General features: G+C 39.4%; 2 protein-coding genes across 2 annotated transcripts; one reads left to right on the plus strand and one right to left on the minus strand.

The window, feature by feature from the left end:
* Window positions 1-1,543: 1,543 nt before the first annotated feature.
* LOC146929955 (uncharacterized) lies at window positions 1,544-2,033 on the plus strand. Its single transcript, XM_085707444.1, has 2 exons — window positions 1,544-1,622; window positions 1,714-2,033. Exons 1-2 carry the CDS (start codon window positions 1,544-1,546, stop codon window positions 2,031-2,033), a joined length of 399 nt encoding a protein of 132 aa, XP_085563570.1.
* Window positions 2,034-3,310: 1,277 nt separating this feature from the next.
* LOC146929956 (uncharacterized) lies at window positions 3,311-5,712 on the minus strand. Its single transcript, XM_085708263.1, has 3 exons — window positions 4,344-5,712; window positions 3,903-4,257; window positions 3,311-3,809 (listed from the first exon to the last, which is right to left on the minus strand). The coding sequence occupies exons 1-3, from the start codon at window positions 5,401-5,403 to the stop codon at window positions 3,311-3,313; spliced, it is 1,914 nt and encodes a 637-aa protein (XP_085564389.1). The 5' UTR covers window positions 5,404-5,712.
* Window positions 5,713-16,653: the final 10,941 nt, after the last annotated feature.

Raw genomic sequence — 16,653 nt, forward strand, 5'->3', positions numbered from 1 at the left:
CTGGTCCGTAGAGCTTTCTGAGTATGACGTTCAGTTCGTACCAAGGGGGAGCATCAAGTCTCAAGTATTGGCAGATTTTGTAGTAGAGCTCGCCTCCCAAGTACAGGAACAACCTCCTTTCGTATGGCTCTTATCTGTAGATGGCTCGTCCAACCTGAAAGGCAGTGGTGCAGGCGTTATCTTGGAGGGGCCGGACGACGTTCTCATCGAACAATCCCTCATATTCGAATTCAAGGCAAGCAACAATCAGGCCGAGTATGAAGCTCTAATAGCTGGCATGACCTTAGCCCTAGAGATGGGCGCTGAAAATTTGCGAGCCAAGAGTGATTCCCAGCTCGTAACAAGTCAGATCACGGGCGACTATCAGACGAAAGACACACAGCTAGCCAAATACCTAACTAAGGTGCAGAGCCTCGCCAAGAAATTTAGCTTCTTCGAAGCCATTTATGTACCACGGGAGCAGAATTCCAGAGCGGATTTGTTGGCGAAACTCGCCAGCACCAAACGACCAGGCAACAACAGAACAGTTATCCAGGAAGTAGTTGCAACACCCAGTACGAAGGTGGACGAAGTACTTCAGGTCGAAGAGAACACAGGAGGATGGATGGAACCATTGCTTAGATATTTGACAGGATCATTCACACCAACCGAAGGCGAGGAAGAACAGACAATCAGGAGGCGAGCGTCTAAATTCACTTTGGTCTCGAGGAAACTCTACAAAAGAGGCCGCACGACTCCCTTGCTACGATGCCTAGGAGAAGACGAGATGCACTTGGTCCTTCTGGAAGTACACGAGGGCGTTTGCGGTAGCCATATAGGCGGGCGAGCCCTAGCCGCCAAACTCCTCCGCGCCGGCTACTATTGGCCCACCATGCTTCAGGATAGCTCGACTTTCGTAAAAGAAATGTGACAAATGCCAAAGGTTCTCTGACAAGAAGCACGTCCCAGCTCAGGAGTTGACCTCCGTATACTCGCCATGGCCCTTCCACAAATGGGCAGTCGACATCGTTGGGCCCTTTCCTCTCGCCCCAGGGCAGCTTAAATTTCTCATAGTGGGAGTGGATTACTTCACCAAATGGATCGAGGCGGAAGCAGTCGCCAAGATAACTGCGGAAAGAGTAAAGAAATTCTATTGGAAGAAGATCATCTGCCGTTTCGGCCTACCTAAATGCATAGTGTCGGATAATGGAACTCAGTTCGTAAGCTCAACAGTGTTGGACTTCTGCAAGAACCTAGGAATACAGACAAAATTCGTCTCGGTAATTCACCCGCAAGCCAATGGGCAAGCCGAATCGGCCAACAAAGTTATTCTTAGCGGAATCAAAAAGAAATTGGAAGCCGCCAAAAGTTTGTGGGCAGAACAACTCCATGAGGTATGAACAATTTTCAGAATCAATTTACTCTCGCCGCAACTTTCCAAAGTTTTAAATCTCTTTCAAACTTCTATACTATATATAAACAAATGCATCGATCAAAATAAGTACAGGTACTATGGTCTTACCACACAACCCCTCATTCTACAACCAAGGAGACGCCGTTCACTATGGTTTATGGCACAGACGCCATGATACTTGTCGAAATCGACACCCCCACATGGAGGCGAGATACGTTTTCAGAAGAAGGTATCTATTTCATTTCGCCAGGCGACTAACATTTTTTAGTGCAGGGAAATATTGCTATTGTAAATTTACGTGCTATTTTCCTTTAAAAAAGCTAATGAAGTAGGTATGGCGGTAAGCATGGACGTCATTGATGAGGTCCGGGAGCAGGCACACATCAGGGAATTCGCAGCCAAGCAGAGAGCAGCTAGGCGATACAACTCCAGAGTAACGCCCAAGGAGATGAAAGAGGGCGACTTAGTCCTCAAGCAAGTCGTCGCCCCAACCAGAATAGGCAAACTATTTCCAAACTGGGAAGGACCTTACAGAATTAGAGAGAAGTACGCTCACGGGGCGTATAAGTTAGAAGAACTAAACGGAGAGGCGGTACCTCGCACTTGGAATGTGGCCAATCTGCGTCATTACTATAGCTAGAATTCCTTTTCTTTTTGCATTTTAATTTATTATGTACCAAAGAACGATGATGTAAGATCACCACTGAAACTCTTATATTTTAACTTTATCAATAATACAGGGTTAGGGTGGCACTCTTTTCCCCTGCAAGGGCAGGGGTTTTTAACGAGGCGCCCTTTTCCTTTTTCATATCTATGATTCTATCCACATTTTTTCTATCATACAAACAGAGTTCGCTCCCTGAAAGCAAAAAGAAAAAGGATTCACAACGCCAACCTCGATAAAGGCTCTGGCTGCGTCGACGCATCAACTCACCGCGCCTTCCATCAGAGTTGGAAGTGAAAAGTCTTCCCCCAGAGCGGGAAGCCCAAAGTCCTCCTTCAGAGTAGGAGGCGCCTTCCATCAGAGTTGGAAGTGAAAAGTCTTCCCCCAGAGCGGCAAGCCCAAAGTCCTCCTTCAGAGTAGGAGGCGCCTTCCATCAGAGTTGGAAGTGAAAAGTCTTCCCCCAGAGCGGGAAGCCCAAAGTCCTCCTTCAGAGTAGGAGGCGCCTTCCATCAGAGTTGGAAGTGAAAAGTCTTCCCCCAGAGCGGGAAGCCCAAAGTCCTCCTTCAGAGTAGGAGGCGCCTTCCATCAGAGCGGGAAGCCCAAAGTCCTCCTTCAGAGTAGGAGGCGCCTTCCATCAGAGTTGGAAGTGAAAAGTCTTCCCCCAGAGCGGGAAGCCCAAAGTCCTCCTTCAGAGTAGGAGGCGCCTTCCATCAGAGTTGGAAGTGAAAAGTCTTCCCCCAGAACGGGAAGCCCAAAGTCCTCCTTCAGAGTAGGAGGCGCCTTCCATCAGAGTTGGAAGTGTAAATATCTTCCCTCAGAGTGGGAAGACCTTCCTTCAGAATAAGATACGAAAGAATAAACGCCTCAGGCATCTCGACGGGCCCGCCGAAATGCTTATGTCGACATTTTAGGGCGACGAAATACACCAGATGAGTAATAGAGATTTAAATTTAAAAAGAGGCGCATCCGCTGAAAACTCTCACTTTTGGAGAAACAACTCATAAAAACGCATTCAACATATAGAATGAAACCGAAAGCAACATAGAAAATCGAAAAAATATTTAAACATTTGCAGAATATCAGGCCGCGACAAGAAAGAGCTACCGCATCTGGCATAAGCATATATAAGCATCCAAAGTCACAAATCGCCGAACAGATAAAAGTGTTTAAAAGGGCGTCTAAGAAGACGCCAATATCAAAGTTACAGACCAAGAAACTTAGTTTAAATAAAGAAGAAATAAAAAAGCACAAGACTATTCATCATCCACCAACTCGCCGTTCGCAATAATCTTGAAGGGATCCAGCTCTTCAACTTTGGCCTCTGGGTTAAACAAAAGCACCTGCTCTTTAGCACGCATAAAGCCATCCTCGAAATATATCGCCAGAGCCCGCCGTCCTTCATCTACCGCCAACTCTGACTTTTCTAGCGCAGCTTTCGTCGCGTCCCTCTCTGTCTCCGCGGCCTCCTTAGCCTGCTTCATTTCTTCTAGGGCGGACTCAGCGGCTGCTTTGTCTTTCAACGCATCCCTAAGACGGCTTTCCAGTCCAGAAGACTTGTGTTTCCATTTCTCCACATCTTCCGCAGCATCAGTGTGCTTCTTCTCCACCAAGTCATACTTCGTCTCCAAGCAGTGGCTCAACAGCATAGTTCTCAAAGCCGCCGTATGGATATCCGCCACCAGGTCGCTGCACTTCGCCTTCACGCCAGCTTCCACGTCCACCTTCGTAAAGGGTACCTGTTCCTTCATATACCTACAAGACCGTCAAACAATAAAGTCGCTAAGGACCAAAGACCAAACAGCCAAAAGGAATCAACGCCTAAGAAAGACAAGAATACTAGTATACCGGCGAATGTCGAACCCAGAGTGCCAGAAAGAGTCCATCACGTCATCATTCAGAGAAGTCCCTCCCGTCTCCTTCCCTGAAGGAGGGCGACTGCTGCTGGGCTTAGATCCCCGACCCGTCCTCGCCTTCTTAGACGAAGGAGAGGCCGCCTGAGCCGAAGCATTCCCTCCACCAGCATTTTCTAAGTCGTCCACCTCGATCACACCAGAATCTCCTTTAACGGACTCCTTCCTCTTCAACCTCCTCAAGGAAACGCCCCCGGGACTGCTGGACACGTAGCCATCAAGATTCTTACTTCTCTCCAACTCAGCCAAGTACTTCCTCATCTCCGCGCCAGTAAGGGGCAACATTTCGCCTGCGCAAAGTAGAACAAACTCAGGTGAATAAATCAAGTAGAGTGACAAAACCAAAACAAATGCGAAACTTTTGAAAAACACTCACGCAAATAGGCTGCCATGCGGACAGCGTCGCCCTCCCTATTTAACAGGTCATGAATATTTGTCAATGGAACCTTCTCCAAGAACTGAGTTAGCTCATGCTCATAGGGCGACATCGCATCCAAGTCATACCCTTTCACCGCCAGAGGGGCACTGGTCCACCGAAGAGGAAACTTTGGTTTGCCATTCACCAGAACTGAGGACGTCGAGCACCCAGGCGACCCCTGCACTCTAACAAAAGTATCCCGCCACTCCTTCTTAAAGTTACAAGCGTAAGTGGGAAAGAGCCTCTTTCCAGAGTGAGCAGAGATAGCTATCCAAGTTCCTTTGTTAACATCTTTGGTACCATAAAATTGGAAAAAGGCGGCGACAGCAGGCTCCAAACCCAGCGACTTACATAGGATTTCAAAACCACGAATAAACGCCCAGCTATTAGGAAAAATCTGTGTGGGCGCCACGTTCAGGAACTTCAGTACGTCCATCTCAAAAGGCGTAAAAGGAATTTTTACGCCGAATTCCTCTAAGACGGCGGTATAGACAAAGTAAGATTCGTCTCCCTCGCCCGCCATCTCTTGATCACACACGCGCTCGTCTGGGTCACAAGACAACAGCACCACATCCTCTTCCCGTCCGGTGGCCGAAAAATCAAACTTACTTCGAAACGAATCCATAGCAGAAACATCAACATAAAGGGATTCTTCTAACAACACTTCTTCCGCAAATAAAGACATCCCTATTGACCTAGAAGGTATCCTTTCCCCTTCCACTGCGCGCGAAGCTCCCTGAAACGGACGAATTTCCCAGCACTCGTCCTCCTTAGCTGCCCCTGAAGTGGCAGACAGAAACACACAATCACTATCATGGCCCGAATTAGCACTTGACTCGCTCGAAAGGTCACTAAACAATTCTTCCCCGAATAACCCATCATAATAAGCGTCCCAATTAATAATCCCATCAGCACCGGTAGCGTGCCTCAGACACGCTTTCCTCAAGTTTTCCTTTTCGATCGGATCAATGGGTTGGACCAATTTCCCCTCACCATCACACTCCCTAATTAGAACCATCTCCTAACCTAACGTTTTCGCTCTAAACATAAAGATACAAAAAGAGGGGAAAAAGAAGGGAGGAGAAGTCAATAAGTACCTGCGAAGGAGTTGAAGATGGATCTGCAGATGCTATGAACCGACAAACAAAACGTGAAGAAGACCGAAGTGCAAAGCAGCAAGGAGCGTTGGACAAAATGAAAAGTGAAGAAATGAAAACCTAGAAATTCGTCTTTAAAGGAGAGCAAAGGTCGCCTCGGGAAGCATGTCAGGCACAGTTAAGATCAAGACACGTGGCGGTCATCAACGGTTAAAGGCATGTCAAAAGTCCATAAAAACCCCAAGAGCGCCTTAGGAAGCTCGCCGTACAAGAGGAACATACGAGATCGCCTACTGGCTCGCCTCGACCCAAGATTCGTGCTTGGGGGGCTGTAAGATACTGGCACAAAGAACATACGCCTTCGGTTTCCGTCAAAGCATTCCATGACAGACTCAGTACAACGCTTCAATTTCAGGACGTATATCTGCCCTCGGGATCTCTGTGACATTCGTAAACCGCCCTTGAAGAAATCCTTCGAAATAGTCCGGCTGCATAGCAGGATTTCATGAAACCATCACCACTTCGCCTTGTCCCAAGACTTGTGCTTGGGAGGCTGTGGACCGTCATCATATTCCTAAATGAATCAAATGGTCCCAGAAAGACTCTTCGCATGTCATCATCACTTCGCCTTGACCCAAGACTCGTGCTTGGGGGGCTGTGGACCGTCATCCTATTCCTAAGGGCTTAGGAGCCCTCCAAAAAAGGCTCTAAGCCCTCCAGAGAGACCTGGGCGCCCTCTGGAAAGGCCTGGGCGCCCTCCAGAAGGATCCCTGAGCCCTGGCGCGCCCCCTGAAGGACGCCGCCTCATTGAACTTCTAGAAGCCTCTAGAAGTCACCCAAAAGCCCCAAAAATACACAAATACCCCTGTTACTTGGAAACCAAGCAACCAAAGCCCAAGCCCATAGCAGGCTATAAATACCACTCTTGAGAGCATTCTCAAGGCATCTAATCATCAGTCTAAAACCCTAGTACATGATTTTTAGCCCTAGAATCCTTACCGTACTTTTGCAAGTACAAGAATATATTTATATATTTATATGATGTATATGAGGGATATATGATTTGTTGAGATTAGATGTCTTTTTATAATTTAGTTAATATATTTTGTTGAGTGATATTTTGTTATGTTATATGTTGGTATTTACTAGCATAATATATTTGTTAATTGTTATAGATATATATTTGTTATTTGGTGTATTATTATATATTTAGTAGAGAAATATTATTTATTAGAATATGAGGATTAATAGTGTGAGTGGATTTGGGGGTTAGAATAGAAAGAAGAATAAGTTGTTGGGCCTAAATAGATTTGGGAAGAATATTTTAGTATTATAAATAGAGAAGCTTAGGTTGGAAAGAGTATACCTTAAACCGCTTTTTGGAAAAGAGGAGAACAAGAAAGAAGATAAGAGAAGAGAAAAGTCAAGAGAAGAGGAGAATACCTTAGGAAAGAAGAACGCTGCTGCCGATTCAGGAATTAATCTAAGTTGAGGGTGAGACTATCTTGCAGTAATATTAAGTTGTTAAATCATTAGATTACATCTAACAAGTTGGGGAGAGTTTGTGAGAATTTGAGAATTAGGGTTTTGAGAGAGATTTGATGATTGGATGATGAAAACTTGTTGAATTGATGTTGAAATTGTGTACAGACCTTAGATAATCCATAGGATGATTATTGGAAGTAGTTTTGAGGTTAGCACCATGAGATTAGGTGAAACTTGAAGAAAATCTGCATTCTGCTCGAATTTTGATATTAAAACTGGTATTGATCGGTGTGGAATTGGTCTTAGGTGTAAACACGAAAGTTGTAGGTATGGATGTTAGCTTTCTAATGCCGTTGGTATCACGTCAAAACGATTTATAGAACTTGAGTTATCGTCAAATTACTGCACGTAGGTCACAGTGAATTTTTTTGGACTTTCAGCACAACTTTTCCGAATTTAAAATGAAAACTGGTATTGATCGGTAGAGAATTGGTCTTAGGTGTAAACATGAAAGTTTTAGATAATTTTTTTAGCTTTCTAGTGGCTTTGGTTGGACGTGAAAATGATGTTTGGTCTTTGAGTTATGATGAAAATACTATGGGGAGGTCTTAGCGAAATTGTACGGTGACAACATTCTCTGTTTCATGTTTTTGCGTTTTGTTCATATGTTTCTGTTTTGAATTGATCTTTGTTGTAAACATGAAAGTTGTTGATATTTATGATATCTTTCCAGTAGCTTTGGTTTGACATGAAAATATGTTGTGGATAATTTATTATGTTTTTACAAAGATACATAGTGAATTATTGTTGATGTTTAAATACGATGTTATATGAAGTTGTTTATGATTGATGAATATGATGTTTTAAGATGTTGTTTATTATCATTTGATATTGTTATATTATGATATGACATGAATTATTTATGTGATCCATATGTTGTCAAGATGCTAAGATGTTAAGACGTTAAGATGATAAGAGTTGTTAAGTCGTCGAGTCGTTATGAAGTCATCAAGTTGTTAAGATGTTATGTTGTCAAGATGTCAAGATGTTAGGATGTCATTGATGTTCATAAAGTTGTCTAAGTGGTACGAAAGTTATGTCGTTGCATTAGAGTTGTGTCGTTGCATAGTCAGAGATGGGGGCTCAATGCCCGACAGGTCCTTTATGACCTTAGAGATGGGGGCTCAATGCCCTGGTGGTACCACATGCATAATGAAGATGTCTAAGATGATTTGAGAAGTAGAAGTTGCATAGTCGAGTCGAAGTTGTTAAGATGTTGAGATGTCAAGTTGTTAAGATGTCAAGTTGATAAGTTATTAATGAAGTGCTATGATGAATGAAGACGAATGATTTATGATAAGATGTTACGTGAGTTATAATTATGTTGATATATGAAGTTGATTACGAATTTGATTATGAAGTTGTTTTCGGTAATGCTATGTTTTGATAATGATACTTATGTGAATTACATGATGATGCTTATGATTATATTTGATGTTAGATGTTGATGCTTATGATTATTATTGATGTTAGATGTTATGTGATTTATGATAAGATGTTATGTGATTTATGATAAGGTGTTTGTGACTATTATTTGATGACATGTGATGATGTTTTATGATTAATAATTGAGGTTATTTGATGAAGTATATGACTAATATAAGAAGATTAATGACACTAGTTAAAGAAGTTTAAGTTGTTAGATATGATTAATGAATTATAAGATGTTTAAGTTGTTGAATGTACTTTATATGATTTATATGTTTAATATTATTGTTTGAGAAATCTCACCCCTCTGCTTGGAAATGTTGCTCTTCGTATGGGTAACTTGCAGGTAATCAAGATTAGCTGCAGTCGTAGGTGGCTATCTCTCACAGTGTCTTTAGGTGCTCTAATACGTAACGGGATGGGATTGTGTCTTCTATTTCTATTCCTTACGTATTACTTTTATGAGATTTTTATGATGAGGCCTGCGTGCCAAAGATTATTTTTATTGTTGAACTAATTTCCGCTGCGAAGTTTTGAATTACTTATGTTAAATGATTTTGAAGAATAAATTGTTATTCATTCAGTTTATGAATTTTTAAGAAGTGTAGCATTCCGTTTAAAGTTGAATTACTCTAATTTTTAATTATGTAATTTTTACGTTGGGAAAACGAGGTGTTACAGGTAGACTAAAAGAGGAGGAGGAGAAAAGAGTTGTTGACATGACGAAGAGCTTGGCTTTGCCTAGAAATATTCTAATGGATTTGAAGGGAAAAACAAAGAAAGTGTGACAAATATCAAGCAAGTGTACAATGCACGGTCTAGATGGTGAAAGTCTATAAGAGGTGACAAGACGGAGATGCAGTACTTGATTGCGAAGTTGGAAAAGCATAAACACATCTATTTCACAAGAACAAATTTTGATTAAACCACTCTTAAAGACATATTATTTGCTCATCCAGAGTCAATTAATATGCTTAATACTTTTCGACCGTTTTGCTCATGGATTCCGCTTACAAAACCAACTTGTCCATAATGCCATTATTTGATATTGTTGGTGTCACCTCTACCAACGTGACATATTCTGCTGGTTTTTTCTTTCTTGCCTCGAAAAAGAAGGCACCTTTACTTGGGTTTTGGAGATGTTGGTCGGTCTTTTGTCCTCAAAACTCAACATGCCTAAGGTGGTTGTCACTAACAGAGACAATGCTCTGATGAATGTTGTTTGCAAAGTTCTCCTTGAAACTTCCACTTAACTTTGTTATTTTCATATTGGAAAAGCTAAGTGCATCACGAATTGCAGAGTAAAACCGAAGGCGAATGATGTCGAAGTTGATGGGAAAGAAGCAAAGGAAGTGAATGAGGCGGAAAGTGATGTTGTTGAGAAAATAATTAGAGCTTGGAAAGATTTGGTTGAATCTCTTATGGAGGATTCATATGCAAGTGCGGTAATGCGATTCAAAGATGTATTCAAAACATTTCCAAAGTCCCTTGACTATGTTGAAAGCACAATATTGAACACGTTTAAGGAAAATTTTGTGATTGTGTGATTATGTTATGATGAGTATTATGTTGTTGAAATAGTTTCATTTGGATCAATTATGAGAGTATATTGATTAGGGGTCATCTTAAGGGAAAGCCGCAATTGTAACTAGTAAAATTGCGGCGATATTAAAATAAACTTCCACTGATTTATCACACGGTTATGTTCTACTTTCTTAAATCCAAAAATACAAGTTGTCATACCCCAATTTTTGATCTAAGATCCTACTTTCATACGCTCTTTGACCCGGAATATTCTTTGACTTTTCAAAGAAAATTTCGGCAGAGAGCTATTTTAAAATAACTCATTTTTTGTTCATTTCAGGCCCACATTTTTATTTTATTTTAGTTTTTATTTTTTTTCCTTATTTCTTTTTATTTTATTATCAGGTCTGTCCTTTTTATTTTATTATTATCTTATTTTTATTTTTTATTTATTTCCTTCTTTTTTTATTTTGTTTTAATTAGTCTTAAAAAAAAGCTAAAAAAATGTCCAAGGTCTAATTTCGTTTTCATCTCAGCCGTGCCACAATCAGCGTTATTTCACTGTGTCAACTATCCCACTTTGGAAGCCAATTAAGCACCTCTTAATTCTCCATCAATTCCATTAAACTGGCTTACCAGTTTTAAGAAATGATTTGGCTTTAAAAAAGAAAGGAAGAATCAGAGAAAAGGGGAGCAAGAAAAAAGCCAGCAAGAGAAAAATCGAAAAAGTCTCGGAATATCAACATCACCAGAAACCCCAATATCACACCAAATAAGAACCAGTCAGCCACAAACCCAGTAACCAACAACAATTCCGAATCACAAATCAAATCCAAACACGCATCAATACCAATAAACAATCGCAACATAACCACACAAAATCGCACCATCACAAACCAGTACCAACAAACCAACATAACCCTACCAAAATCATAGCAAAACCACACAAAATCCAAAAAAAACATAAAGAGGTAGATTTTTTTATTATTTAGATACAGGGCTCTTTTTTACTTTTTTGAGATTTTTAAGAAAGAAAACGAGAAGAGAAGGAGAAAACACGTAAAAAAGAAAGTTTTTTTTTTTAAAAAAGTTTTTTTTACTCCGCCATGGCGGCGGCGCCCTTGTGGCTCGCCAGCCACCGCGCCAGAGTTCCATCTGGCTGGTTTTGTTCGTCGGAATAGAAGAGAGAAGGGAGAATTCTCTCGCGATTAATTCATCGTCGCTTTAATTTTAGGCCTTTATAAAAATAAAAAATCAAAAAACATTCAAATAATTAAAAAACAAATTTCATAAAAAAGGGAATTCTTTTCTAAAAACTTGATTTTCAATCAAGTGATTTTCCATTTTTATTTTCTTAAAAAAAACTTTAATCCACTTTAATATATTTAAACCCTTTCTAAAAATAAAAAAAACAAACAAATCTTCTCTTCGCCATTTGACTTTTATCTTTAAAACCTTTTCAAAAAAATAATAAAAAAAAACATCAAAACAAATCACTCGGCTTTTTACCTCGAACTACGTAGTTTTGATCCGTGGCAAGTACGTAGGCAAAAGATTTTGCCTTTCCAAATCAAAATACCATAAAAAAAATATTTTTTTTTCCATCATCACATTAATCTTTTTTACAAGCAAATAACAAATAATTTTAGCCAAAAAAATAATTAAAAGCAAAAGGTTCCTATAGAATACTATAGACGTTTAGGGTGTTAATACCTTCTCTTTACGTAACAAACCCCCGAACCTTAAATTTCTAAAAATTGTGGGTTTATTCGAAGTTTACCCCCTTTCCCTTGAAAAAATTAAAGCTCGGTGGTGAACCTAAATTTGTGAATCAACGCTAATCAATAGCTTGATCTCCAAAAATCACCGCGACAGAAATGGCGACTACATTGGGGACTCCCCCAAAGAGGGTTAAGCCTAACTTGTTTTTATTTTATTTTTGTGCTATTATTTGCATGTGTATATGTGCATATTTGTTTATTTGTGTGGTTTCTTGAGTGGTGAGATAAGTCCTCTACCCGGACTTGAGGGAAACAAATAAGATAGGATGGTGGTATAATCATAGTGTCATGCCAAGAGTAGTCTTGAGCCTTGTGTACATGTGATATAAAACCGTTCAGTGGAGGTCTCATGAAGGTAGTACTCTGTCGTCACGAGTAGTCTTGTCGGCGTTATTACTTTTCAATATGAGTGTCCTGTGAAGTTGAGGACCTTTAGAATTACCTTTAACCCATCTTGGCCTTTTAGGTCGTAGTGCGGTGACTAATCAAGAGTAGTCTTGAAATTAATTGACATGCGAAACTACACTCAAATGAGACTTTCTTGCGAATATTGTTGGACCAGGAGTCAGTCATGTAAGCCAATAATATCTGGAAGGGGTCAATGACTTTGGGAACTTGGCAGAACCTGTGATACAGGTACAAATGAAACCATAGTCCTTACCATGCGGCACACTTACCCTTGACTCCATCAGTATGGACTTAAACCTTAGACCATGTGTTTCACTGTTTTTGTTGCATAGTCATGCATGCATGCATTCATAAATTTTTTTTCCTCATTAATATCGAAGGACTTAGATAAGTTATTTTGTAAACATCACAGATATGGACCTTGTAAAAAGGAGCACTAAGAAATACATCTTCAAAGGTCTTAACTAAACTTTAGCTTTTGTAAGTGACTTTTTCCTTGGCTTTGTTTTTGCTTTTAAAAAGGGAACTGTTTGTAATATTTCATAAATAAAACAAGGTTCTTTGTGATGTTTACAACTGCTTTGACAAGTCCTTCGATAAAATAAAAATTTTCCATTTTTGCATAAACATCATGCATCATTCTGCATTCATAGTTTCAAAGGTCCGAGTCTCACATTTTGCTTTTTCATAACAAAGGTCAATCTACCTCAGTCAAAAAAAATGGTCCGACGTCCTTGTTCAAAGCCAACTTGCACCTACAACACTCGTGCAAACACTAAAGAGAAAATGGATCAGATGGAACAAAAGATACACGAGCTTCGTAAAGAGGTGACAACACTCTGGGGCGAGGTAGAGAAGTTGAGTGACCTGGTAGCTTTGCTGGTAGTTGCACAGAATCAGCCACGGTTCCAGCAAAGGCCCAAACAACAACATCAACAACGACCTCGACAACAGGCTCCCTAACAGTTTGCCCTGCATAATAGTGTTCAGAGGATGCCCCGGCATGATCCAATCCATATGGTGTATGCGGAGTTGCTTCCCACCTTGCTTGAGGAAAATCTTGTCTAGACTACGACGGCTCCTCGGGTGCCTGAAAGATTGTCAGTTTGGTATCAATCTTACCTCTCTTGTGCCTTCCATCAAGAGGCAGCCGGTCATGACGTCGAGCACTGTTTCGCTCTGAAAACTGAAGTCCAGAAGTTGATACGAGTTGATATCTTGTCCTTCGGAGGTTTAAATCCAAACTCGCTACCGAATCATGGTACCTAGTGTTGTGACACATGGAGTGGTACCGAATCTTGGCTTTTTCTAGATTTAAATAGACTTTACTAAGGGGTATATCATCTAGATTGGCAGTGTTGTGTGTGGGTGAAGGTGGGTCAAAGTCAACAGGGTCTGAGAGAGAGTTGTGAGAAACATTACCTCTTGCAGAACCAGCTTCTGAAGCAATAGCTTCTGAGCCTCATTGCTCCCTCTTCACTTGCATCTTAGTCTTCAGCATCTCACCAACCTCTTTATCAGCTAAGTTTTGAATTTCTTTGGTGAATCAGCTATGTCACCAATGACAATTCGCCAGGGGTTTTCCTTGGCTTAGGTCTTGGGAAATTCGTCAGGGATTTTATGCCCCTGTCAAAATCCCTGGCAAAATGCAATGTTTCTTGTAGTGAAAGTCCTCTCCTCTCAATGTTCTCTATTTTTTCCACTTACATCTTCATTGTCTCAAACTCTTCCCTCATTTTTCTTCCAAACTCACTAACAAAATCTTAAGAAATTGAATCAACATTTGGTGACATAGTTACCTATTGTTCATCCTCATTCGAATTGTCAGTTTTATTGTTCTTTTGGTTGACAATATTATTTCAGATGACTCTGAACATTGTCTTTGAGCTTCTTCATTTTAGTCCTCGAATTGGTATTCTTCGATCTCTGGTACTTTGCCTATAATAATTCCATTTTTCAAATTGTTTTAATTGAAAATACCCTTTTTACTTTATTATTCTTTTAATCGAAAAAAGATTTTAAAGTTAAGATAATTTTTTTGGTGAAGTTTTAGAAAAGGTCACATCAACCGGCGCGCACAGATAAATAATGATGACAAAAGGAGTGGATAGCATTTCCTATGCGCTAATATTTGGTTCTCCTTGGATTGAGAAATTCTAATATGGTCACATGACCAAATAAAAAGTATTTGGTCACACACATATAAAGAAATTTTTTTTTTAATAGTAAAGAGAAAATTGATAAAAAAATAATTGAATATTTTAAGGACCATCTTTTTATGTGTGTGTGTCCAAACACTATTGAGTTGGTCTTGTGACCATACAAGATACCTCCTTTGGATTGGTTAGTTTAGGTTCCTTCTTGCATTCTACTCCCTTCGGTCCTCTTTATAAGAGAAACATGAGTCAATAAAAATTAAGGGAAAACTACGTTTACCTCCCTCGAGGTTTCACTAAAAGACACTCACACCCCCTCTAGTTTTAAACATGACACTAATCCCCCTTAATTTATTTTTTAGTAGACACTTCCCCCCTCGAACTAACGTCCGTTACTTCACAGAATAAACTTCACAATTGAATTTCCAAAGCTACAAAGAAAAACACGATATTTCAGAGTTCTTCACATTCATACAAATTCTTCTTCAATTGATTTGTCAAAAGAGATGTTTCTCTAGCATAAATTTCCCATGTCTCACATAGGTTTCTAGATCTGTCTTCATTCAGCTTTTTTATTATGATTTTCTCTCTTCGATAGCTACTTTTCCTTTTCTCACTTTCTCTGTTTTTGACATATCGAAGCCGATGCCTTGTTCACACAAAAGCTGAGGGTATCTCACTAAATCAACATCCATAACCCAAATTCTGTTCTTATCTTGCATTCTCAAGCTCCTCTATCTATTTTTGTTCTCACATAGAACCTGAGGGAAACCATTACGTTGGTTGACCAAAGTTAAGGTCTGTGATAAACTGGTTGAGATATTGTAATTGGAGCATAAGGTGTTTGTTGATTTGGCAAACTGGAATTTTTTTTTTCTTCAGTAACATTAAGAATATTGGCATCTTCAAGCATTGGTGGACGTGGAGCTAGAAGGGGACTATGATAATGTCATTAACAAGCATAGGTGTTTGAGTAAAAAAAATGTAGAATATAATATCTTATATGTTCCAATTGTTGATGATTGATGTGTTTGAAGTTGGAACTATAATTGTGTTGGGATTTAATTTTGTGTAGAGCAGTAAACATTGTATTGTAATATTTAGTTTTGAATCAATGAAGCGGATTTTGTGTTCAACATGTAAATATTGGAATTTTATTTTAAATCATGTTTTCAATTTTCTTTTGAATCATATGCTCTAAATTTGACAGTAATTAAAAGCTTGTCAGGCAAATTTGCTAGTAGTTAACCAATTCACTAGCATGGCTAAATAATTGACTTTAGCTATCAGTGAATAATTCATTTAGATACCTTTTTTTTTATTGTTAAAATGGATAAGAAATTGGCTAAAAAGTAAACATAAACAAAAACTGCTGTCCATTCCGCAAAACTAAGCAAGAACACAGCAGACGACAATCAGCAAAAACTGTCTTCCAAACTGCAGAAAAAAGCATATAACAGTCCGTAAAACCACAAAAACGCGGCATATGACAGTCCGCAAAACTCAACAAAAATGCAACGCATGACATTCCGCAAAACTCAGCAAAAACGCAGCAGACGACAGTCCTCAAAACTCAGAAAATGTACCAGAATTAACCTGTTAAAAACCCAAGCACAGATACGATGGAAAGTGATGATTGTATCAGAAACAAACTGTTGAAAGAACAAAGTGCACCAGATGGTTTTTACTTTTTAGCATTAATCAAAGTTATAATAGGGACGAAACAAAGCATGAAGAACATAAAGAAACGGTTTAGAAGAGTAGACATTTCAGAGGAAAATCATCTGAAGTTGTAACGTTTGAGAAATAGATGGCGGGAAGGTATGACTTTTCATGTTTCTGGGCATGTCTCTCTGTGAAAATTTACTTAGGGAAATGAATTATTGTTTTTGAGACAAACTAGGGTTTTCCAATGGTTAACTTATGACTAACAGAGTTAACCCAAGGGAGGTGGATGTTTTTCCCAAACTAGAGGGGGTATGAATGTTTTTTAATGAAACCTCAAGGGAGGTAAATGTAATTTTCTCAAAAATTAATGTATCTAGTTAAAAATCCAGTCTAGATACATTGAGTTTTGTTGATCTAACTTTCTCTTATAAATAGGACCGGAGTTCTCACCCCAAAGGCAGCATCTGTCTAAGGTCAAGAGAATAACTACTAATTTTTATTTTTGTTTTCCTATAATTATTTATGTTAAAAAATATTTTATATTATAAATTTTACTCTTAGTCCATTAAAAAAGTGTTATGCTTACATCTTTATAAAGTTTTTCAGCATAAAGTTTTAGTCTTAGTTAAATTTAAATTTGTTTAATTATTCTTAAATTTTT

Source organism: Medicago sativa, chromosome 4, assembly GCF_051527215.1.
Source record: "Medicago sativa cultivar Bolivia chromosome 4, Bolivia_mono, whole genome shotgun sequence".
Lineage (NCBI taxonomy): Eukaryota > Viridiplantae > Streptophyta > Magnoliopsida > Fabales > Fabaceae > Medicago > Medicago sativa.